Genomic DNA, 24,792 nt, shown 5'->3' on the forward strand with positions numbered 1-24,792 from the left:
TAACTTTCCTTGTGAAACTTTGTGTATTATGTTCCAAACTTAAGAGCAAGTAATTATGAAAACTTAATTAATTTAATAAGTATTTTTTACATAACACAAAAAAACAAGGATATGCCATTGAATGATTTGTAAAAAAAATATCAAATTATTTTTTTTCTATACTTGCTATTTACTTGTGCGAGAAATTATTTTCATATAATATAATATTTCAACTAAGGATTGCAATAATACCGGTATTATTTAGAGAAAAAACAGGCAATACCGGTATTATTTTACTAAAAAATAATACTAGTACCGCTCGCATTATTCACCCTGTTTATTAATTAGCAAAAGCAGAGCATTTAAATACTATGACAACTATTGTTTAATTTTACTTATAAATTATTGTAAATAAAACATTTTTTATAAAAAAAAAATATTTTTGGGCGCCAAATAATTTTTTTTTGGAACAATAAATCTAGGATGACCTAAATTTTAATACCAGGGCCACCACTTGGCAATTTAATAAAAAAAAATATATTACTTATTATTTTTTGTTAGTTATCCAAAAGAAAAAATAAAAAAGTAAAGAAGTAAAAAATAGTAAATCTTTTGAAATGTGTTATATATATTATTTTATTTAAATTATTGAATATTTGACAGTAATTTTCTAATACAAAAATAATATGTATTTTCGAAAGATTTACATATTTCTACTAATGTTCAAAGTAACAATAATTTAATTTAAATAATAAATGTTCATGTTAATATTATAAAATAAAAAAATATTTAGTTGTTATAAAAATAAAAATAAATTATTCACTTATATATAGCATATAAAATTATATAGTCTAGTAAATCGGGTACAACCTATTTTTAGTTGGTAACGGAAAAAAATATTATTGCATAAAAAAGTTTTTTTTAAAACATACATTTTGAGCATTTTTTTCAAATACGTTTTTTATTTAAATATAATTATTAAACATACCAATTATAAATATATAACACTTTATTTAATGTATTATTTTTCAATGAAAATTTTTTTTTTTTGAAAACTTTTGTTTCGATAATTTTCTTCAAATACGTTTTTTTATATAAATATAATTATTGACGATCAGCAGATCATTCAGAGAGCGTAACGAGAACAGATCACGATATTATTAGCCGTTCTATCAAAATCACAGCCGACAATAATACAACACGACAACAATTTTTCATTGTATTTTTAGCTCAAGTCTTAGTTTTTGCATTTTTTAATTTACTTACATATTTTTGTCTTCATGTCTTTAAATTTCCCACTCTCTTTAGTCAAACCTTTATATTATTTATACCTCTATGTGATTGTGATCGTAAAATATTTACACTTGAATCAAGCATTGCTAAAAAAAAATAAGCATAAAATATCTACTGATATCAAAATCTGTTATAGAAAATATATTATTAAATAAAACATAATATATTAATATTTGTAAAAAATATTGAAACAAATTTTAGCACACAAATTGATTGTGACTTTTAATCACTGAATGAATAAATAATATATCAAATAAGGACGATTCATGGCTTCGTGTATGAAGTAAATTATATGTAGTAGTAGGTGTAAATCAAAATGTGCGTACTCTGGGCGCAAATTGCCGTCGGTACATTAATCCACATGGGCAAATGCATTTCCGACTACAGTCCGTTCATTCAGCGAATGTAAGTGGTAAAATGGCATGTACCACTTGTACTGCAGCGCCAATTAACGATCATTCCAAATTGGTGCTTTGATGGACAATGCTGCAAGTACATTTACCCGAAAAGCATTTCGTAATACAAATCAACGCATTTAGTACCTTTACTAATCCTTAAAATTGTACAATATTATTTTATTGTAGTAATATGATTAATTTTTAGAGAAAGGTAAAACTACTTTCCTAATCAAGTTTGAGTACTAAATAAAATTTCTTAAAGTAAGTGCTTCGGTTTTATCGACGGTCTATCTGAGGTCAAATTTGGGGTGAAATGGTGTTTGTTTACGGCGAAATGAGTCGTTGTCACAACAGGAATTACTGTCATGTAATGTGATTGACACTTCGCAAGGGATTTGAAGCATCACGTCGTAGAGGTCCTTCTGGGACTTCAAATTGGATTTTCGTCATGCTTCAAGATGCGGATTGAGCTGGGCGCCCAGGTGCTTTAATCGTGATGAAATTAAATAGAGGTCAGACCAGCGTTTTTCTCACAGAGCAATTTAATTTTTCCAGCTAATTTATTATTTATAAATAATAATAAATATAAAAAAAGCGATTGATAAATAAATAATTGCTACACAATCTAAAGGGAATGGAATTTATTTATGAAGATTCTTACACAAGTATAATTTTCTAATAATATTTACTTATTCTTAACATTAATTTATTATGTTTGAGATGTATGTACAATATTAATATAAACACAACTATCTTTATTTTAATTAGGTATTTGACAATGACAATGTATTTTTTTTTCTTACAACTTTAACCCGTTTAATTAGACTATGAATGATACAACAAAAAATAGGATTACGGTATCATAATATGAACTTGTTATTTTTATTTTAATATACATATGTATAATAATAATAATTAGATTATTTTATAAAAAATATATTTTTATAATACAATAGATATCCTCATCGTTGAACATATTATTTATTGCTCTTGCAGAAAAAATCGTAAGAATTTAAATTAACTATTGACACTATTAAAATGTGCAGATCATTTTAACTTATTTATTTTATTTAGAGAAACTTCGTAAAATCCGTAATAATTAACGACATATGTGCTCTTAAAACGTAGAATCCATTAATTTTAAGCAGCACGATTGACGAATGTTATAAGTTGCTGAAAATTGAAGTGGGCTCGTCGAATCTCAAATGGTTTTTGAATTTTTAATCGTGTCTGAAAGATCGAAATTTATGACTATTAAATATTTTTTAATCCTCTAAATCATCACAGATTAAATTTATTAAGATAGTTTTAACCTCACATATTAATAATTAAAATCAAGTGAGGTATTACTAGGTATTAAAAATGATTTAATATTGAACTAATTTAGCTTATAAAAAATATATTTTTTTAATTAAATTGAGACTATTGTGACTTACCAGGTTTACCACACGGCGCTAAAGTGTTAAAAAATAATATTATTCAATGTAAAAAAATATATACACAGAAAAAAATGGACCTATGACAACGATCTGTACTCGAACAGCTTTATTTTGCTGATATGAATTGATATGAGCACTAACCACCGCATAAAATTTTATGCAGTGACGCGTCAGGACGCGCCTATTAGCGTCGGCGTATTGATACACTGACGCCAATAGGGGCGTCCTGGTGACCAACGCTTCTCCTTAATGTTAACGTATATAGATTATTATCCTTATACAAAATTTGTTTAATGAAAGTAAATAAATCCTGAAACTGTAAATAAATCATATTCAATATTAACTTTACTAACGTTCAATATTTATAATAAATTAGTTAATAATATATAACTATATGTATATTATAAAAATGGTAAAAAAAATAGTAATTATAATTTAATTTTTTTTCTTTTTGTATTTATCTATTTTTTCTTATTTCAGTAGTTGCAATGAGCGTCTTGAAAAAAAATTTTTCTTGAAAAAAAATTAAATATATTTTTAAAAGAAATATTTCTATTAAAAATATTAAAATAAATATAAAAAAATTAAGTTAATGATCTTATTTATCTAAAAAAACTTTTATTTTTTAAATTTAACCCAAATTAATTTTTAAATCATTTTTTATTAATATATATTATAATTTTTCATCTAATATATAATAATTATTTTCGAAATATGCAATTGAATAACGAATTTTTCCTTTTGTTCACAGCTTGGAGATTTATCTAATCCAGAGTTAAGGATACTGACGGATCAATTAGAAAAAATACGATACGGTGGTATGTATTATTTATTAACTCATATATTAAACTTTTTTTCTAATATAAAAAAAATTTTAAAGCTATTTCAAGAAAATATTAAAAATAGATAGAATTTATATAATATATTTTAAACTGAATATTTTTTTCATAAACTTACATTTAATATAAACATTAAAGCTTTCACTCTCACATTTTCTTATATATAAAGAACTTGAAATCAGTGTGACACGTATTGCCAATGGCAATTATCCTATTACTTCATGATCAAGTAGTTTTCATGACATATTCTTTTAAATTGACATATGAATCTCTAAAACCACATTAATTTATAAAACTGCAAAATCATTATTATATAAAAAACAAACCAATAAATTCATTTCTATTATATTAGATACATATTGTATGTAAAACCATTCGTTACTTTTACCACACACTGTACTGCAATACAAAGCTTCCATTCGTTTAATCCGCACTTTTGGATAATAATTTAAATTGCCCTTAATCGAACCGCCGATACATGCATTCCAACTGAATTCACGTTCATATATCAAAAACCCAACAAAGAATATAAAACCGAACAACGAAACGAAATATTATTAACGGTTCACCGATTAAATTTGTTAAACAGTTCGAATTTGATTACGGTTGTGTATTTATCATAGAATATTATGAAATATTCTCTAATAATCACGGTGTTAAATTTGTATTTAAATGACGTTGCAAATTCATGTAATTTATAAAATCAAATTATTTTACTCAAAAATATACTCTAAATATCAGATTAAGTTTATTTATGTTATTAAATAATTTTAATACATATATTTAAATTAATTATTTAAGGAGTGCGAATGTGTGAATCACATTATATTACTGACATACATTAAAAATGTAGTTTAAAATATCCACATTACGTTACTCTATTTATTTTTAATAAAAAAAAACCAACGATCTGTGGAAACATAATTACTGACCTCATACAGAACTTTATATTAAATATATAATACTAAGCTATAAATGTTTTTTTTTAAATAGGTGGACTTCTTGTTTTTAATTATTAGTTATATTTCTATTTTTTTTATTATTTACATTATTATTTTTGATTGTATTTAAATGTACTTTTATTTTTTTAAATATATAAAATGTATAAAAATGTAGATACTTACTATTTCAGATAAATATTAAAATATACAGATAGTAATATCTGATCTATATTTTAAGATATATATTAAAATTAATACTGTACTTTATTCTCACAGTATTTTTCAAAGAATAATAGTTTATTACTTATAATTTAGTTACTTAAAAGTACTAGTTTTTAAAAAAATATCTTTATTTCATTAAAATAAATTTTAATTTAAATTAGTATTTATTTGTATAAAATAATTATATTCTTAATTGATACATATTTATATCTCATATTCTTAAATATTTTTTTAATTTAATTTAGTTGTGTTACTAATGTGCAAATTATTTAATTTAGTTTAGATGAAATTGAAATCAATTATATTTATTTCATAATTTAGTATTTTCATTACACTTTTATGTTTTCACATAAATATAAATTACTATTGCTTCTGTTTTAGTGTTTTTGAAATTTTTGATTCTTTTAATTATTTAAAAGGCTTATTTATCATTTCGATCTATAACTTTATATTATATTTTTGCTATAGCACGTCTTGGTATGTGTAAGCAAAAAAAATATTTTGGCAGTAGTTTATATGTTAAATTTACACCATTAAAAGCAAAACTCTAAACAATGGTTGATGAACTGAAACATTGCAACTGAGTTTCTAAATAAATATGTGGTTTAGTATTATCGTGATGAAACATAATGTCCTTTATACTGGCTCACCATGGCCCTTTATTTTAATCTTTTTTTTTGGTCAACTGTGTGATATACTTAGTAAAATCAATTGCTTGAGTAAATAACAAAAATACCTTTCCAATTTGTATACAATCTATTCTTTAAAATATATGACTATGTTTTTATTTATTTTTATTATAACAACTGTGAAGTACTAAAACTTCTTAAATAGAAAATTGCGATTCACGATCAGAAATACGGTTTACTGTTTCTATATTGCTCAATTTATTGAACACCTAAATATTCAGGTTAATAAATAATCATCATATTTTTTTATAAATATCTCTTCATAGTAGTAGCAGTAATTATAGATGTTCCATGAACCTCAAAAAATAGTTTAACAATTATATACTTAAATAACAAAACATATAAGATTTAATGACATGATACACACAAAAAATTGAATTTATATCAAGGCTAAATTTAAAACTGATTAGGTAATTTTTGACAATTTTGAGCATGACATTTCTTATCCAACTCAGTGATATTTTAACTTAGTTTTGCGAAACACTGAATTCTGTGAGACGCATCTTTTTAAACAAACCTAGATCTTGGCTTACTAATATTCATAGAAATATTGGTTTAATGTTTACTTTTAAAACAATTTTATTATTGGATGACTTTAAAAATGTATGTAAGTGGTTTGCTTTTTAAACTTAAATTAATCTTGAGATACTTGTTCTTACAGGAGCAATTCAAAAACAATCTAACCTTACATAACCCAACCTCACATACGGATAATAAAAAAAAACCAAGTTGTATTATTAGGAATTTTCATAAAAACATTTAAATTTTTTTTATATAAATACATGATTTTTATAAAAGCTTTAGCGTAAAACTACAACTTCCTTTTTATTAAATATTTTTTAGTTTATAAAATTGTTTGCCATTTGAACTTAAATAAATCTTGACATAATAGTTTTTACAGAATTAAGTGAATAACGATCCAACCTAACATAACCTAACCTCACTTACAAATAATAAAAAAAAAAGTTGTAGTAATAGCAATTCTTATAAAAATATATAATTTAATAAAAACATTTTAAATTTTTTTATATGATTTTTTTTTAATAATTCACAACTTCGTTTTTTTTAATAATTCTTATTTATTAAAGTTGTTTGCCTTTTAAACTTAAATAAATCTTGACATAATTGTTTTTACAAGAGGAAGTGAATAACAATCTAACCTAACACAACCTTACCTCACATATAGATAATAAAAAAAACATTTAAGTTGTATTATTAGGAATTTTTATTTTATATAAATACATGATTTTTATAAAAAAAATATAAAAACATGATTTATTTTTATATACTTTCTAAGTAAGTCTTTATGTAGAATCACAACTCTAACTCTTTTCTGGCAACTGCGTGCAGTACTTAGTGGAATCAATGGTGTTATTTTATCGCAACATCTTTTAGTACGCGTTTCCCTTACAATCCAGCATTTGTGATATTCTGTGCTAGCTCATATTATTTAAAAAAAAAAATTTTATTACGTTAAAATAAAAAATGAAAAGCTGAAATTTGATTAATAATTTATGCGACACATACGTATGAAGCTTCTTGAGTATCTGAATATTTTTATATTAATTTTTTTTAAATAGTAACGGCATCAATTATTGTTGCCATAGTATGTTGTTAAAAGATAGTCGTTATTAGTTATGGATTATTAATGCCTTATGGCACTTCTTTAGATACAAAATATTTTTTATAAATATTCTTAAGCATTACACCATTATTAACATTTTTTTTGTTAAATAATTTAGAAAGCTACTTTATACAATATTAAAGTCCAAATTTTTTATTTTTTAAATCGGGCAATAAATAATTTATATTTATATGCACAAAAAATACAATATAAACAATAACATTTATATTATTGCAAAAATTTGAAACTTAAGTTTGCTAAGTATTTTTTTTTATATCAATAGCTTATTTATTTATTCATATTCATTTTTAAGTCTCACTTATTAAGTTGTATGCAGAAAATATTTTTTTGTATCGCGACGCAATAATTAAAAACGAGGATGCAATTTTGTTAATTATATATATACAGAAAATAAATCTATTTTTTTACTTAAATACAATCAGATGATTTTTTAAGCCAAATAAAATAAAATAACGCATTTTTAATTTGAATTATAAAAAAGCTTTCAATTTATCTATCATGGTTTTGCTAGCATAAACTAAAAATCCATCTGAAGTGGTTACTTTAAAATTTAATTTACAGTCTGTATAACTATATAATGTCTAAGATCATCTAAAAATATATTCACGTGATTAAAATTCTATTTGCTATGAAGCAAATTTTTAGTTAAGTAGATATCGATTAGCTTAAACATTTGCCTATATTTTTATGATATATAATTAATTGTCAATTCCACACGTAACTGCATTTTCAATACATTAAATAATAAACCATAAATGACGTTTATAAAAGGGTAAATTTTATAAAAGGGTAACTAACATAACACAACTTAAATAAAATTATAAGCATCTTACTTTTGATGCATTAATTACAATATAAATCTAGTTATGTTAGATTGTAAATAATTTCCTCTTTACACTGAAAAAAATAAATAATTTTAATCCACTTAATAAAACATATATTGTTACAGGTAATGAAATTCCAGTGAACCGGTTATCGATCAGGGGTTTAATGCCGGACACCGATTACTATATGACCTACGACGGTTCTACTACGGCACCGGCATGTCACGAAACTGTCACGTGGATCATCATCAATAAACCAATTTATATCACCAAGCAACAGGTGAGCTTTCCCAGATATTATGTAATAAATATAGATGCGTATTAAGAAGTATATGACGTGAGATGAGCATCTAAGATATTTTTATATGAGATTTATTAATGATAATTAATTTATATAACTTTATATAAACAATATATACATATAGTACAAAACATACTTTGATTAAATAATTAGAGCTAGATAAAAGCTTTAATGTTAACTAAACTATCTTTAAAGATCTATTTTTATAATAAAATATTATAAATTAGTATCTGAGTCCACAAAGAAAACGGTGATAGTCGATTTACTAAGAATACCATATCATTAATCAGTGATAAAAATTATTCCTTATAAACCAATTGTGTCACATTGTTTATTAGTTTTATATGCATTCCCATATTTAAGTGAATAATTCATATGCTCGTCATATTTTTAAAACTTGCCTAATTAAATAAAATAAAACATTGCCTTCACCCATAATATAATTTGGTTATCCAGAATTTTTCTCGAACAACTAATCGAACTCAACCTCAATTATTTTCTATTTTAAATATGTATAACATATAATTTACAATAATTCACGATCATTCATAACACTCAAACGATATCGATACATCCAGCGTTCGAGGCAAAGTTTAACCCTTTATTTCCGTGAGAGCAGGACCACTGCTCCTCACTTAATCATACCGTACGATACGTAACTTTTGATTGGTAGCCACATGCGAAAGTGTCGCAATAAAATTTATGTGTGTACATTTTTATATATCCTCGGAACCGACAGAGGCAATATCACATTGATATTGTGACAAAAGTTTGAAGCGGCGCCCGCAACAAGTAAGGTGGTTGGGTTGTTTGGGTTGGGTGGGATGGGTGGGCTGGGTGAGCTAGGTGGCAGGACAAGCAGCCACACGGAGGATGCAACAGGTGCCTACGGAGCCACGAAGAAACCATATTCATGTAAAAGCTCGCCGCAAATATGTTCTACGTATACGCAGCCGAAAAAGTCTGTTCTTTTTCTAGCATATGTGATTAAATTGTGTAAGATGTCGTAAAAATGTAAATTTGTTAAAGGGATGTCAGATGAATTTATAGTTATATTTTTTAAATTAACCATTTCATTTTAAAACTAATTGTTAAATAAATGAACAATATTTATTCATTTTAATACATGTGCTACCAGTAGATCGAAAAAATACTTTTTCAAGAACACAAGTCGACGCGACTCGAGGAAATCAAATCCCAGCATACATTGTATGAAGTTTGGTAAATAAAAATGAATAATATTTTAATTCACTCATGTAAAAAAATACATATTAGCCTTCAAGTATCAAAAATTACATTATCTGAAAAGTAAAAGTGATGTTGTTTTATTAAATAATGAACACTCGATTCCGCATAAAATTCTAGATGGAGTACCTTAGAGAAGCTTTTTCGGGCCGTTCCTCTTTATCGTGAATATATACGATATCTGTACACTGACTCTGCAACTATTTTAACTAGTGCTTACGGTCTTATATTTCTAAAAATCTTAAATAAATATTATAAGAGATGGAAATTAGAATCAACTGAATTAAAACAGTAGCAAATATTTTTACAAAACGTAGACAAATTTTCCACCACTTTTCTTAAATTAAAGAGAGCAATAATGTCAAATGAAAAACAAGCGTTAAATAAATAAGCTTACACTTGGACTCAAACATATTTAGAAACTTTGTTCTAAAAGGCTTGCCGCCATTTGGCCCTTAGACTGATATTTAATAAAAAAAGCGCGGAAACTATGAAACATGTTTTTTATCTATAAACAATTCATTTTAACATATGACTGTCCGGTGTAGAGTAACACGTGTAATACTATTTTTTTTTTAATTAGAAGTCATTTAAAACAATGCTATAAAAATATGTATAGCACACCTTTAAGTGCTGAATTAATTTTTATAAAGTCACGAAATTAGTCAATTTTACAGTCAAATAAATTTAAAGATTTTTTTATATATGTTTAAACAATCTTCCTAACATTCAGGTACTTCTAAAAATACTTTATACGCTGATCCTTTATTGTTTTATCTATAAGTACCAATAAAAAGTAATCAGATGACTTTGTACAATTATTTTTTGCCATTTAATTATTTACTTAAATATATTCATTAAATTGTCGAAAAAAATTCAGAAAGCAAATCTTTATTTTTTGAAACAATAAGTTTTTAGTTCAGCTCTAAGTCGCTAATTTTTATTTTTTATTTATATTAAAAATATATGTTTCTCCTTAAATAAAAAACTGTTTTACAAATTCTAAGACTATAAATAGTCTCAGATCTTTCATTAGGTAAAGTTAAGTATGGTTAACTTTGGTTTCGCAACTGTCATATTAAGTTTTAAAGACAGTTTAGAGAAGCAATTTCACTAGTTAGCCCAAGAAACAAATAATTTAATAAAATTATAATATTTTGTAAGTTATAATTTCTTTTGAAAAATAAGTACCTAAAATTAGTTACCACTAATATAGTTAAAAAATTGCAGCAATAATTAAAATATATTTTTCTGTTATTTTTAATAATATGTAAAAAGTATTATTAAATAATATAAACGCTACAGTCTCGTGAATAACTCTTGATCAAAATAAAATTTCCAATCTAAAATAAATTATATCTTATCGTTAATCTATCACACATTATTAAATATATATTTTCACTTACTTTCTCCCCTTTTTTCACTTCAGTTCATTCTTGCCTCGTTTAAAATTTTACGCCGCGTTGACTAAAGATGTAAATGATTCGCGTTTTCAATTTATTTTTCAATATACATTAAAAGAATATTTTTTAGTTTTTTATTAAGAGTAGCTTTAAATCAACTTAAATTTTATTTTTATATTTTTAATATTTAAAATCATAATATTTTAAACTGTTAATATTTCACTTACTGTTACTGTTAAAAAAAACATTATTTAAATGTATTATTACAGTTATTAATTCAAGTATCTAAACGTTATAATTTAAAAGGTTATTCAAATGCGTCATTATAATCTTATATAATTGTATCAATGTTGTTTATCTACCTGAATTAATTTTGTTGAAAGCAATTAAACAAATGTTTTGCGGCTAGCTCCCAGTCAGGCTATAAATCAAACGTTTGAATCACTAATTGTGTTATAAACGCAGTTAGTTTACCGGGCGAAAGCTAAGGGGCACCTAGATGAAATATATTAATAAGCGCAAAGGGTCGAGGGAAACTTTCAGCAATTAATAAAGGATCGGCCAGTTCGCATTAGTTTGCAATAATTTGCGTATGGTCGGTCGTTAATGAATTGTTACGTGTTACGTCATTTACACAACGAAAGGGGTTTCGAAAAGTTTACGGAATGATTTATCATTGTTGTTTCGGCTAAAACTCCTGTGAGGGGTTGCGGTAGAGTTGAAATAAAATTAACGTCTAATTGATTGGTGTGGATAAATAAATTTTAAGGTAAACCTAAGAGTTATGGGATATTATCGATGTTAAGTAAAGTGGAGACGAGTAACAGTAAAGATATAAATATTTACCTAAATATTTTTTTTATAACATTAAGTGTTTACCTTTAAAAAAAATAGAAAAATGCTCATGCTAAAACAAGTTGCAGCGAAAAGCTTGAAGATCTTTAATATTTATTTGTATATGTTATATTTTAAATCTAAAACCACGTAAATATGATTTATAAAATACAATAAGCCGCTGCGGTTTTTTCATAAAAATTAAAATACATATAGAAATACAAAACCAAGCTTTTTTGTGTTTTTGATTCGTTTTTAATCATTGCTATTTTATTATTAAACCCAAAAATTTTTTATCAAAAAAATTAAAAAACGAAAAAATCAATGTCTGGCATCGTTTGCCGTACATTTTATAATATTATTAATATTTATCAGTAAAACATATACCGGTTCACAAAATATTGCTGACGGTTTTGCGCAATATTTTCGTTCTGTTTTCGAGGAATCTTTTTCGCCTTCTGCTCAGTCGCTTCCTTCTTCATGTTCTTGGTCTTCAGTACTGACCATCAAAGAAACTAAGCACTCAGATCTTAAATACGGATTTAATAAATTAAGGACAGGGCTTTCTGCTGGACCTGATTTAATTTCCGATTTTATTTTTAAGGGTTGCGAAGTCAGTCTCGCTGCTCCTCTAAAATGTTTTTATGATCTGATTCTAAAAACATCATCATTTCCTGATCTATGGAAATGCACAAAAGTCACCCCTATTCATAAAAAGGGTGACAAATTATTTTTAAAGAATTATAGACCAGTCGCAGTGTTGTCAGCTCCTGCTAAATTATTTGAAATAATTATTCATAAATATCTCTATAATCACTTTCGGCAAGTTTTGTTAGACCAACAGCACGGGTTTCGTCCTGCCCGTTCCACTGTTACTAACCTTCTATCGTTCACTAAAACGGTGACAACTTCTCTAGATGCGGGAATTCAAGTAGACGTCGTGTATACAGATTTTGAGAAAGCCTTTGACAAAGTTTGTCATAGGTTATTATTAAAAAAATTGTCGAACCTCGGTTGCTCAGATAATTTTACTCGGTTATTCTTGAGTTATTTAAGCTATCGTAGACAGTTTGTAGCCTATGGTGGACGATTGTCAAAAAAATATTTTACCCCTTCGGGGGCTCCTCAAGGATCCAATCTGGGACCTCTGCTTTTTGTGTTATTTAATAATGACTTAAATACAGCAATTAAAAATTCAAGTTTTCTTCTGTACGCAGATGATGTAAAATTATATAAATGCATTCGATCTGTTTTGGACTCCTTCTCTCTAAAGTGATTTAGACTCTCTGTGGAGATAGGCTTCCGTTAACCGTCTGCCCTTTAGTGACTGTGTCATTTTCTCAATCCCATTCGCCATCAGCTTATTTTTACCATCTCGGTGGTAACATTTTGACTAGAGAAACTTCCACTAAAGATCTCGGAATCACTTTCGAGAGCAAATGGAGGTTCTCTCTACACATACACGACGTCTGTGATAAATCTTCCAAGATGCTCGGCTTTGTTATGAGGAATGCCTTTCACTTTGACGATCCGTCGGTTATTCGCATCCTCTATGACACCTTAGTTCGTAGCATTCTTGAATCATGATCTATAATTTGGAATCCCGGAATAGCCAAAAATTCCCTTTTAGTGGAAAAATTTCAAAAAAGGTATTTAAGATACCTTTACAAAAGGACATTTGGTTATTATCCGTACTTATACCGCCCGATAAGTTTACTTCCCTCATTTAGCAAATTATTTGAAAAAATTATATTATCTCGATTAAAGGAATCTCTTAATAGCAAACTCATTAATGAGCAATTTGGTTTCCGCGAAAATCACTCGACTACGCATCAACTTAATAGATTAACAGAGCACATATCTGCCGATTTTAATATGAAAAAAAGTTCTGGTCTTTTATTATTAGATATGGAAAAGGCTTTTGATACAGTATGGCATGATGGATTAATGTATAAACTTTTAAAATATGAAACTCCCTATTACATTATTCACATGTTACGGTCTTACCTGAAGAATCGAAGCTATGTTGTTTCGCTAAATAATACATTTTCGACACCGCGTAAAATACCAGCTGGTGTTCCTCAAGGAAGTATACTTGGCCCGTTTCTCTTCATTCTATATACTAATGATATTCCAATGTTAAAAAATACTAAACTCTCAATGTACGCTGACGACACTGCAATCCATACTAGTTCTTATGGTCTTAAACCTATTGCAGTTAAACTTCAAAAATCCCTTGAAAACTTAAAAAAATATTTTATGAAATGGAGAATTAAAATTAATCAAGACAAAACAGAAGCAATAATATTCACTAAACGTAGACAACCCTTGCCTGCACCCATTAAAAGTGAACAAGGGCATAACATTGAATGGAGAGCGAGCGTTAAATATCTGGGTATACACCTGGACTCCAGACTAAAATTCAATAAACATATAACTGAACTCCGGTCGAAAGGGCTCGGCGCCATTGCGGCTCTAAAATCAATATTTAATAGAAAAAGTGCGCTTACAATAAAAAATAAAATTCTAGTCTATAGACAATTAATCAGACCTGTTTTAACTTACGCTTGTTCAGTGTGGAGTAACGCGAGTAATAGTAATTTTAATAAACTTCAAGTAATTCAAAATAAAGCCATAAAAATAATTTATAATACACCGTTTTATACTAACCTTAAAAAACTCCACACCAAACATTTAATTCCTACCATTAAAATATACTGTTATTATCAAACCGAAAAATACTATAAAAAAATCTCGCGAGACCACGCAAACCCACTAATTTCAAGAATCGGTGATTACGACAAAGCAAAACTTAAATTTAAATACAAACATAAAATGCCTAAGCACATATTGCTTTGATGTAGTTAAGCTCATCACAGTGTCATCAGTTTCAGGTCTACAGGGCTAGGTTTATTTACCTTTGTATGTGTTTTATTTTGTATATTATGTATTTTGTATAATTTGTTTTTCTCATCTGCTTCATTCTTTTCCAAAATTTTTTTTTTTTTTTTGGAGTTTTTTTTAAATTTGTAAAAGGTTTTATGTATTTTTCCTTTAATTTAGTATATTCTCGTATAATTTATTATTCTTTTTATGTTATTGTATAACTTAACAATTTGTAAACAATGTAAATGGTTATGAACCAGTATTGTGCATTTAATATATCTGTATGCTATTTTACCTATGTCTATTTAAGAAATAAACTTTTATAAAAAAAAAAAAATCCGTACTTATATCCCAGCGCCTTTCTTTTAGGAGCGTTGGGATATGATTCGCTGAGTTCTCGCAGAAAGCTGTATGTCGCTAAGCATTTTTTTTTAATTAATAAAAGGTGCTGTCGACAATCCAGCTATTCTCGAGGAATTCCAGTTTTGGGTTCTAGAACATTTTCGAGAATCACGATCGTGACCTCTTTTGATGGCCGTTAGGGCTAGGACATCTGCACTTGCCGACTCGCCTATAGCTGTGGCCATCCGGCTCCTTAATACGCTGGCATTATATATTGACTTATTTAATGTTAGCTACGAGGATCTGATCCAGTTCGTATCATTTAATTTTAATATTTTATAATTTTTTGTTATGTTTAAGTATTGTTATATTTATGTATATATACGTTTTTGATGTTTCATAAATTTAAAATTTGTTTTCGACCATTGTGGCGCATTGGGGTAACCAGTTAGGCCACGATGGTCTTAATTTAATCTAAAAAAATAAAAATATATTTAATTGCTACATAAGAATGTCCTTTAGTAAGATACTTTGATATTTATCAATCGTCATATATTTCATCAAAAAAAATGACCATTTAATTAGACAAAATGATAAGTAACATAAACAAAAATATTATACATCTTTTTTAAGCGACAATCTCATATTGTATTGTCAATTTTGGTCCTTTCTATATATATTGTATATTTTACAATAGCTAAACAGCGGTCGTTTATTTAGCTAATTTCCGCTACATCATCGTAAGGTTTTTGTTTCTCGTTACACTTCATTAGACGGCCACTGCGCAAACAAAACTGGTTCGTTATCCCTGCCTTAGAAAATTCCATCGCCGCTCTCGCTTTTCGGTAATATTATTTATTCTGGCTGTTAAGATTAAATCACGGGATATATAATCAAGGACCTTTAATTTCGCAAAGCCTCCCTCTTTTCTCTTTCTCTCTGCTGAATGCGAATTTAAGTTCTCTTCGAGTCGAATGGCAAAAATAAAATAAAAAAAAAACAGTACAACTTTTTCTAAGCGGCAATGAAAACAGAACGTGAATAAATTGAATGCCGCTCGATATAAAACGGAGTTTTTCGATCGGAAAATAAGCTGGAGTAAAGTTATGAATACGAAGGAAATTAATTTAAAAAATGAACGATAAATAAAGGCTTGGCCATCTTTACTTTCTGAAGTTAATTATGATAAATAAAAAGCAATAAAATATTATAATAAACATATTAATATACAGTTAAAATTGTATTATATTATAAATAAAATTATTTAAAACATATAATATTCTCTAATGCTTAACATGCTTATGTTGAATTAAAGTTTATTATAATGTTTTATCGGTCGTTAGAGTACGCTCGGGATAAGGATTCCGGTTTGTTATTGTGTGCGTGAACTGTGTGGCTCAAAACAATTTCGCTCAGAATAATTATTTTTTTTATTTTAAAATAAAATATATGTTTATTTAACATACATACATCTGAGCTAAGTTGGAAATTTCAACGGACAATTAAAAATATATTATATAATCGAAGAAACCAGACATTGATGTCATTAATTAAATATTTGCAAAATTCAAAATCTTTCACTAGTCAAAAAAAGAATGAAGTCTTTAGCTATTCTTCAAAAGCAAAAAGATATAAAATGGGGAAAGAAATTATTCGCAGATTGTTTAATAGCTCGACGACTCTATTAAATCATTAGAATCCAATAAATAAATTATAAAATTATCATTGGCGCAACGATAAGAATAATAACTTTTTTAAGCCTTACAGAGAATAGTGTAAAAAAACCAACAACGTACGGATTAATGGAAAAATAATTTAAATATTTTAATTCACGGGTAAGAGAACGAATAACTTACAGTGTATATTTGAAGCCTTAATAGCAATTAACCCAGATATGCCCAAGAAATTTTGTTCTCTAAAAATTTCATTTATAAATAAAAGACAGTGGGCATATTTGGGTTAAAGCAATATCAACACAAAATTATTTAAAATAAATCACTAGAGAAAATCGAACTTTTGTGCCACACTGCACTTTAATGACGAATACCAGCGTTGACGAATCAGCGACTGTCCTTAAAAGAGAAAGCGAAACAACGAAGTACACGCTACATCGCTTCTCCCTCTCATATACATGTATACGCACACAATACCAAACCGGCATTCTTATCCCGAGCGTACTCTACGTGTGCTTTTTTGCTTTTTTATTACCATCTCTAAAGCAGGTAAACTGGTGAAATCCTGCCATGAAAATATTTTTTTTAAATAAATACATGATTAAAATAACACATAAGAATTTATATACATACATGGACCTTAGCTTGTGTAACATATATAAATCATAATAATTATTAGTAATTTTAAAAATATATTCAGGTGCAAATTGCGGCTCGAATCACGAACATGAAGTTGAAACTCAAAAAATAATCAAATTGACCTTGCAAAAAATTTAATATTTTGGGAAAATTATCAGAGACGAGATTAATCAGTTTGAAAAAATTCAGAAGAGAATGCAAAGACATCTTGAAAATAGATAAAAAAAAATATAATTAAAAAATCAAAAATCTGCCACCGAGAGATGTTGAGAAAAAATTGAGCACTGATAAAACATGGAACCTGATCATAAAAGGAAAGCAAGTTAAACAAAAAAGACTTAAAAGCTGAAACTAGAGAAGCTGTAGATATGACAGAAACAATTTTTTAAGGAGTCGCAATTCTCAACGAAATCTAGGGGTATGATGGAAAAATATTATTTAATTAAAGAATTAATGAAAAATCGCTTTAATAAATATATAAAACTTAATATGTAAAGGCATTTAAGTCACCCCAATATAAGAGTAGAAGGATTATAATTTCTCTGTCAAGACACGTGCCTGTCGTTACTCTCAATACTGCCGTTACAAAAACACTTTTTTATAGCAAAATTTAATAATTCGTTAACGGACGCCATCGTTGAACGGGCGCGTTATTTACGACATAATTTCATCGAATCCATAACTGTTAACGTAAACGGGCCGGGCATTAAAGGCAATCAGCTCTTTTTTTCTATTACCCCTTTTTTAATATCGTTACCCCGCCTAGCGAATATTAACGACGCTTATATTCAAAGGCAGGGAGAATCCGTGATAGTCCAACAAAGCACCGTAATCTTACGCCATATCGCTTTCCGGTCACGTAACCGACGGGCAATTAGTTCTGATTGGTCGTCGAATTCATCCCCAACCCCCGCGAATTTTCTTCGACTCACCCCTGTCTCGGGGCAAAACACTTTTTCTCGTCTTTGACCTCGCGCGAAAACTCTCGGCCCGAAGATTACCAACCCCTGCTTTTCGAAGGAGGGTTTTTGGGATCGTTAAAGATCGCATCGACGGTAACGAGTTAACAATTTGACGGAAAAAAATACTTTGCAATGTCTGTGTCAGTATGTTTATGGGTAATAAAAACTGTATTCTTATGGTGATGCTATCTGTAACCGTAAGCGTGCTAAAAATATGCTTTTATCTATGTAAGCTTCACGGATTACAGTAGCTTTACCGATACATTTCACGTTTCTCTTTTAAATAGCACAGTTTCTTTGTGTACCATAAATTGCTGTTTCTGTGCAGTATATATGAGGATAACTTCTCACATCTTAAACAATACAATAGACTAATGGTATAATTAGTAAATAATAACTAAGACGGTTTAAACAAATTTGCAATGATCAACAAATAGGGGAAGAAGATTAAAAAATAAATGTAAATGAGAACGACAATGATTCAAATGAAATAGAAGTCACTTACGACTAAGAATCTAGTTGAAGCAACAAATAGTAAATATTTTTTTATTTTAATATTTTGTCACATGTTACAAAAATATGTATTAATGAAATATTATTTTTATCATTCATATTTAATTTGATATTAAATATAAATGCGAAGTATGAAATGCGCAGCCCTAGTAGAATGCGCGTTATGAGCAATGCGCAGGCGCACACTTCGGGGTGACGGACCGAGAGACTAGCTTATTAAATTTTTCTTTTCACGACTCTTAATACGCGTCGCCGTCTCTATTTATTTCATATTATTTCATATGAATAATATATTTTGCATCGTAAAAGTCATGGTTTGCGTTTGTAATTTTGTTACTCCATAACACCAATTATGCATTTTTCATGGTACAAGTATTTTACAAGTAGATCTTATAGTGAAAATTAAAATATGTAACAAGTTTATTGACTGTAAAAATACGGCAAATGTCTCACCTAAATTTTAAACTTTTGCAAAAAAATTATATAGATAAATTAATTCTAAAAACTAAAACAGCCAGAGCGAATTGTATTAGCGATATATTTAGTAAATAAAGTAATAAAATTTAAATCAGATATTATAAATAAGGCATCTACAAAAAACATGCATGAGCACCGTAATAATATGAACAAAAAGAGTTTCTTACAATTTGTGAGTTCTCAGGTATGAAGCTTAGCTTTCGCTACTGTTTCAGAGACCCTGTGCTTTTTCAGTGAAGGAGAAGATACTATTCGCTTTTTTAGTATGGTTGCTAACATCTAACGACGTTTTAATTTACACAATAGTGGTATAAATACCCTTATTTTCAAGGACCATAAGCGAATGACCGCGGATCCCACAATAAACAAGAAGAATTTACTGTCTGTAAGACAAAAAAAAATCTGCATAAACAGAACGGAAACATGATATAAAACGTACATTACTTAAAAAATAAAGAACACGAAGACTTGTACTTCAAAATATTTTTATTTTGCTATCAAACTTAAATGAGTGTACAGGAAGTATCTACACTGCAAAACACAACACGATAACATTGTTCACAAGGTCATAATCAAATACCTCTAAATAGGTATTCTAACAATTCCTATGAAATCTAAGCTGTCTCGCTTTCGAATTTCGCATGTATGGTGACATTTTCTCAAACAAACACATACATGTGCCCAACTCGAGTACACGTGTGAATCTAATACATGGTGCGAATCTAGCCGAGTCGGAATTCAGTAATGGCATTCGACCCGATATAATTTTATATACAAGTCGCTTTATTAAATAGAATAGTAGCAACGGAAGCGTGAAATCCGCCACCTTTTAACCACACAACACGACATTGTACATAGGCACTGCCTATGGGAAATTTGGCCCAAGTTTAACTATTATACTATACGTACAAACACATCCTTGATAGTGTGTGGCGAGGATTGCATGTCTTGGCTCGTGTATTCTAAGAATTTTAGTGAATTATTCGAATACAGTGTATTCCATATCGTTAATTAAAAAGCCGCAATATCTTGCTCCCTGTCTTACGTAAATTTTGTTAAGACCGAATTAATTTAAGATTGCGGTTTATATTGTATTTTAATATTTGCGTGAGACGCGATGTTTTTGTATGTGTTTACGTATATGATACGGCAAAGTACGGCAAAAATTACACAATAAAAGATATCGAATTTTGTGATCAAATCTTATATGTTGCAAAAAAACCTAGATAATCACTTATTAATTTTAAATGCCTATAAATCAGGATTAAAAATAGTTGCTAAAAACGAAAAAAATACTCTTGAGAATATTTTAATTGCATAACCAAAATTGATCTATAATTATTTAACGAAGTTGAAATAAATCATATTTTTTTATTTTATAAATGTCTGTTTTAGCATTGTTATTCATATAAATATATAAATAAGTACAACTGTGGTTAAAGAAATGGTTTAATTCAATAATAAAATTTCATTGATAATTATTGATTGAACCACAACAAGCAACAAAAAATACTCTCATAGTATATGTTTGATATTGTATCAAAGGTATTAAAATAAATTCACTGATTTTTCTTTAAACAAAATTTTTTTTTAGTAAGATATATTTGATAGTGTGTAATTTATATCTCAAAATTATATTTATAGCATTTTTAGTATCGACAGCAATTATTAAATAAACAGTATATATTAATGTTTTATTAGTTAAACCCTATATGTATATACAATGTATCAATAATGATCACCTAATCAAATACACATAAATATTTATTTGATTAAATAATCATTACTAATTATACATTAAATTTATTAATAATGTTTATGTTACATACAATTTTTCATCACAGATTTGAAGTTCTATAAAATATAAAACATGCATTAATATTTTTAAAGTATTAGTTTTAACGAAACCGTTTCAAAGCATTTTTAGCAGCTTGTCGTAAACAGTTATTGTGTTTTTTAATTTTCAACGACAAGATATGCAATGCAATTTTAAAACTCAAGTGAGCAATAAAAACCGATACATCTTTTGTTTGATTTTTAAAATTACGGCTAAGACTACTTGCTAAAATATTTCAATCATAATAACAACTTGTAAAGAGTTACACACCATTTTAAGGGATGCCCCATTACTAAAGCAAGGCACTCAGGCTCCATATCATAAAAAGGGTCGCAAATTTTATTTAAAAAATGATAAAAACTAGCATGCTTAGCAAACTAAAAAAAATAATTAAAAAAAATATTTTTAGAAAAAATTTAAAATGTTAAAACTGCGGCAGTAATCGTGTCTTAAAAACAAATAATTGACAAAATTATTACAAAGATTTTTTTCAATTTTTATTTTGCTTTTATTTTCAATATAAAACATTTTTACTCTCTTTACATTTTTTTCTAAAATGTTTTTTATCAAAGATTTTTTTTTTTTTGAATAGCCACAATTTCGAAATAAAATGGTGGATATAGCTGGCTATCACATATATTTGAGATGTTGACAATGTCTATTTTTTGGTAAAAAAATTATGCTAATTGAATAAAAGCAGCAAAAGTTATCATGTATTTAATTTTGCTCAATTTTCATGTATAAACATAATATTTTCAGGCAAAATGTGTTTTTATAAGAAATAAAGTTAGGCTGAGTTAGGTTATGCTACGATTATTGTAGCATAACCTCACTATCGTAGCATACCCTAACCTAGCCTAACTTAAAAGATTTTTGTAGGGCAAAATATAAATTTATATATACGTGTTCGTAATTTTATACTTTCGGGTACACAAAGAGATGGTCTCTAGGGCGGTGCAACGGGTGCAAGGTACCCAAGCTGCATATTATAAGGGCGTCCAATTTAAAAAAAATGAATTTTATATAAAAATTACTAATTTTAATTGTTTTTTTTTTAATTTAAAAGAAAGCGGTCACGAATGGATGCAACGGGTGCAAGGTACTCAGATTTCATATTATAAAGGGTCCAATTTAAAAAAATTTTTGAACCTCTTACAAAAATTATTAATTTCAATTGTTTTTTTTTTTTAAAAACCCTTCTTTCTATGAATTTATCTACATATCAGGGCAGTTACAAGGGCAGTGCAACAGGGTAAAACGTACTAAAGTACAACAGTATAAGAAGTTGGATTTAAAAAAAAAAAATTTTGACTTATAAAAAAAAATTAAATTTTTTTTTTATTAAAAAAAAAATTAAAAAAATTAAAAAAAAAAAATATTTTTTATTGTTAAAAAATAATAACAAAAAAATTTTAAACATTTTTTATAAAAGGCAAAAATTGAATTTTTTTAAATTGCAACTTTCTACTGTTGTATTTTGGTACCATGCACCTTGTTGAACCGCCCTTGTTACTGCCCCTATATGTAGATAAATTTATAGAAAGAAGGGTAAATTTAAAAATAAAAAAATTTAAATAAATCATTTTTATAGAAGGTTCAAAATTTTTTTTGATTTGACCCATTCCCCCTCATAATATGCAGCCTGAGTACCTTGCACCCGTTGCACCCACTTGTGACCACTTTTTTTAATGTAAAAGAAAAAACAATTTAAATTATTAATTTTTAAAGAAAATTTAATTTTTTTATAAATTGGACCTCCTAATAATATGCAGCCTGGGTACCTTGCACCCGTTGCACCGCCCTGGTGACCGCCTCTTTGTGTACCTGAAAGTATAAAATTGAGAACACGTATATATAAATTTATATTTTGTCTTAAAAAAATCGTTTAAGTTAGGCTAGGTTAGGGTATGCTACGATAATGAGGTTATGCTACGATAAATCGTAGCATAACCTAACTCAGCCTAACTTTATTCCTTATAAAAACACATTTTGTCTGAAAATAATAGGTTTATACATGGAATTTAGTCAAAATTAAAGACACGATAACTTTCGCTATAGATATATTTGTTAGCCAACTATATCCACCATTTTGATTCTAAATTGTGGCTATTAAAAAAATTAAAAAAATCGTATCTTTAGTAAAAAACATTTTAGAGAAAAAAGTAAAAAAAGTAAAAATGTTTTATATTAAAATTAAAAGCAAAATAAAATTGAAAAAAAATTTTGTATTAATTTTGTCAATTATTTGTTTTTAAGACACGATCACTGCCGCAGTTTTAACATTTTAATTTTTTATAAAAATAAATTTTGTATTTATTTTTGCGCAGTTTGTTAAGCATTTTTTTTTTTATTTTTTGTAAATGAAAATTGCTACCCTTTTTATAATATCTCGCCTGGTAGCTATATATAAAGTATATATTTTTATTCATATTTTCGTCTTCCTAGGGATTTTGAAAAAAGTTTTAAAAAAAAGTCAATCATTAAGCGGTTAATATAAAGTATTTTTTAAAGGTATAGAACTTTAAAATAAAATAAAACATAAAAATCGTTATAATGACCATCATACTGACTGTTTAGTATTTACAAATATATCATGTTGTACTCTCGTTATTTTGATTTTTGTTAGATTTTAAGTTTTTCTAACACAAAATTCAAACTCGTTTTCATCTGACTTACATAAAAGTTTTTAATAATAATTTTGATTTACTTTAAAGTTATTAGTTATATTAAATTAGATATATCAGAGGTACGTGACCGTGTCACGTTTGGACGGTGATATACGAGCATTATGCATTCGGCAGTAGTCGTATGCCGTTTAGCATAGGCAGCCTTGCTAATGTTCCCCTAACTGGAAACGTCCAGTTTATATGTGTGTGAATTACGTTGTCAGGTATTTTTTTTGCACAACCAGCCGTGTCCATTAATTAAGCCGTAATAAAAATGTATCGCGAATATTTACGACGAGGTCATATAACGCCGTACGCATCCGACGGCCGGTGGAAAAATGTGCACGACCACTGTTATTACGCGGTGTAAAGCGTTGTTACAAATTGCGGCTGCATTTTTTAATGGTGGTAGTGATAATGCAGGGTGGGATTGGAAGGTGTAACGCGGGTGAGTGTGTGTGGCCATTAGCTAAATTATATTTACTTATGTATACGTTTTCGTAATAAAAGCATAGTCAAATAAAATTTAAAAGGGAAGCCGATGCCATCGTGATGGGACAAGATACCATGACTGTGGCTTTAGACACGCTTAGTTATTTCGAAAGAGCTGCAGTAGAATTTAAATTAAAAATAAGCTTGAACAAAACTATCTATCTAAAAGGATTAAAGACCATATGTAAAAATCAAAGTAGATCAAATTGTTAAAGTTTTAAATTGATTTTAATGTCATTTACCTATTGAAACT

At 27.6% G+C, this 24,792-nt stretch overlaps 1 protein-coding gene across 1 annotated transcript in view; it reads left to right on the top strand.

The window, feature by feature from the left end:
- The window catches only part of CARPB (Carbonic anhydrase-related protein B), a 279,915-nt gene that overhangs the window by 250,072 nt on the left and 5,051 nt on the right, over window positions 1-24,792 (top strand). The window contains exons 7-8 of the mRNA XM_088190724.1: window positions 3,861-3,927; window positions 8,395-8,549. Coding sequence (XP_088046850.1) covers window positions 3,861-3,927; window positions 8,395-8,549 — 222 coding nt within the window. The remainder of the gene's footprint in view (window positions 1-3,860; window positions 3,928-8,394; window positions 8,550-24,792) is intronic.

The sequence above is a fragment of the Plectrocnemia conspersa genome, unplaced genomic scaffold (assembly GCF_051122295.1).
Source record: "Plectrocnemia conspersa isolate PC_06_02 unplaced genomic scaffold, ASM5112229v1 ptg000008l, whole genome shotgun sequence".
In the NCBI taxonomy this organism is placed as follows: Eukaryota; Metazoa; Arthropoda; class Insecta; order Trichoptera; family Polycentropodidae; genus Plectrocnemia; species Plectrocnemia conspersa.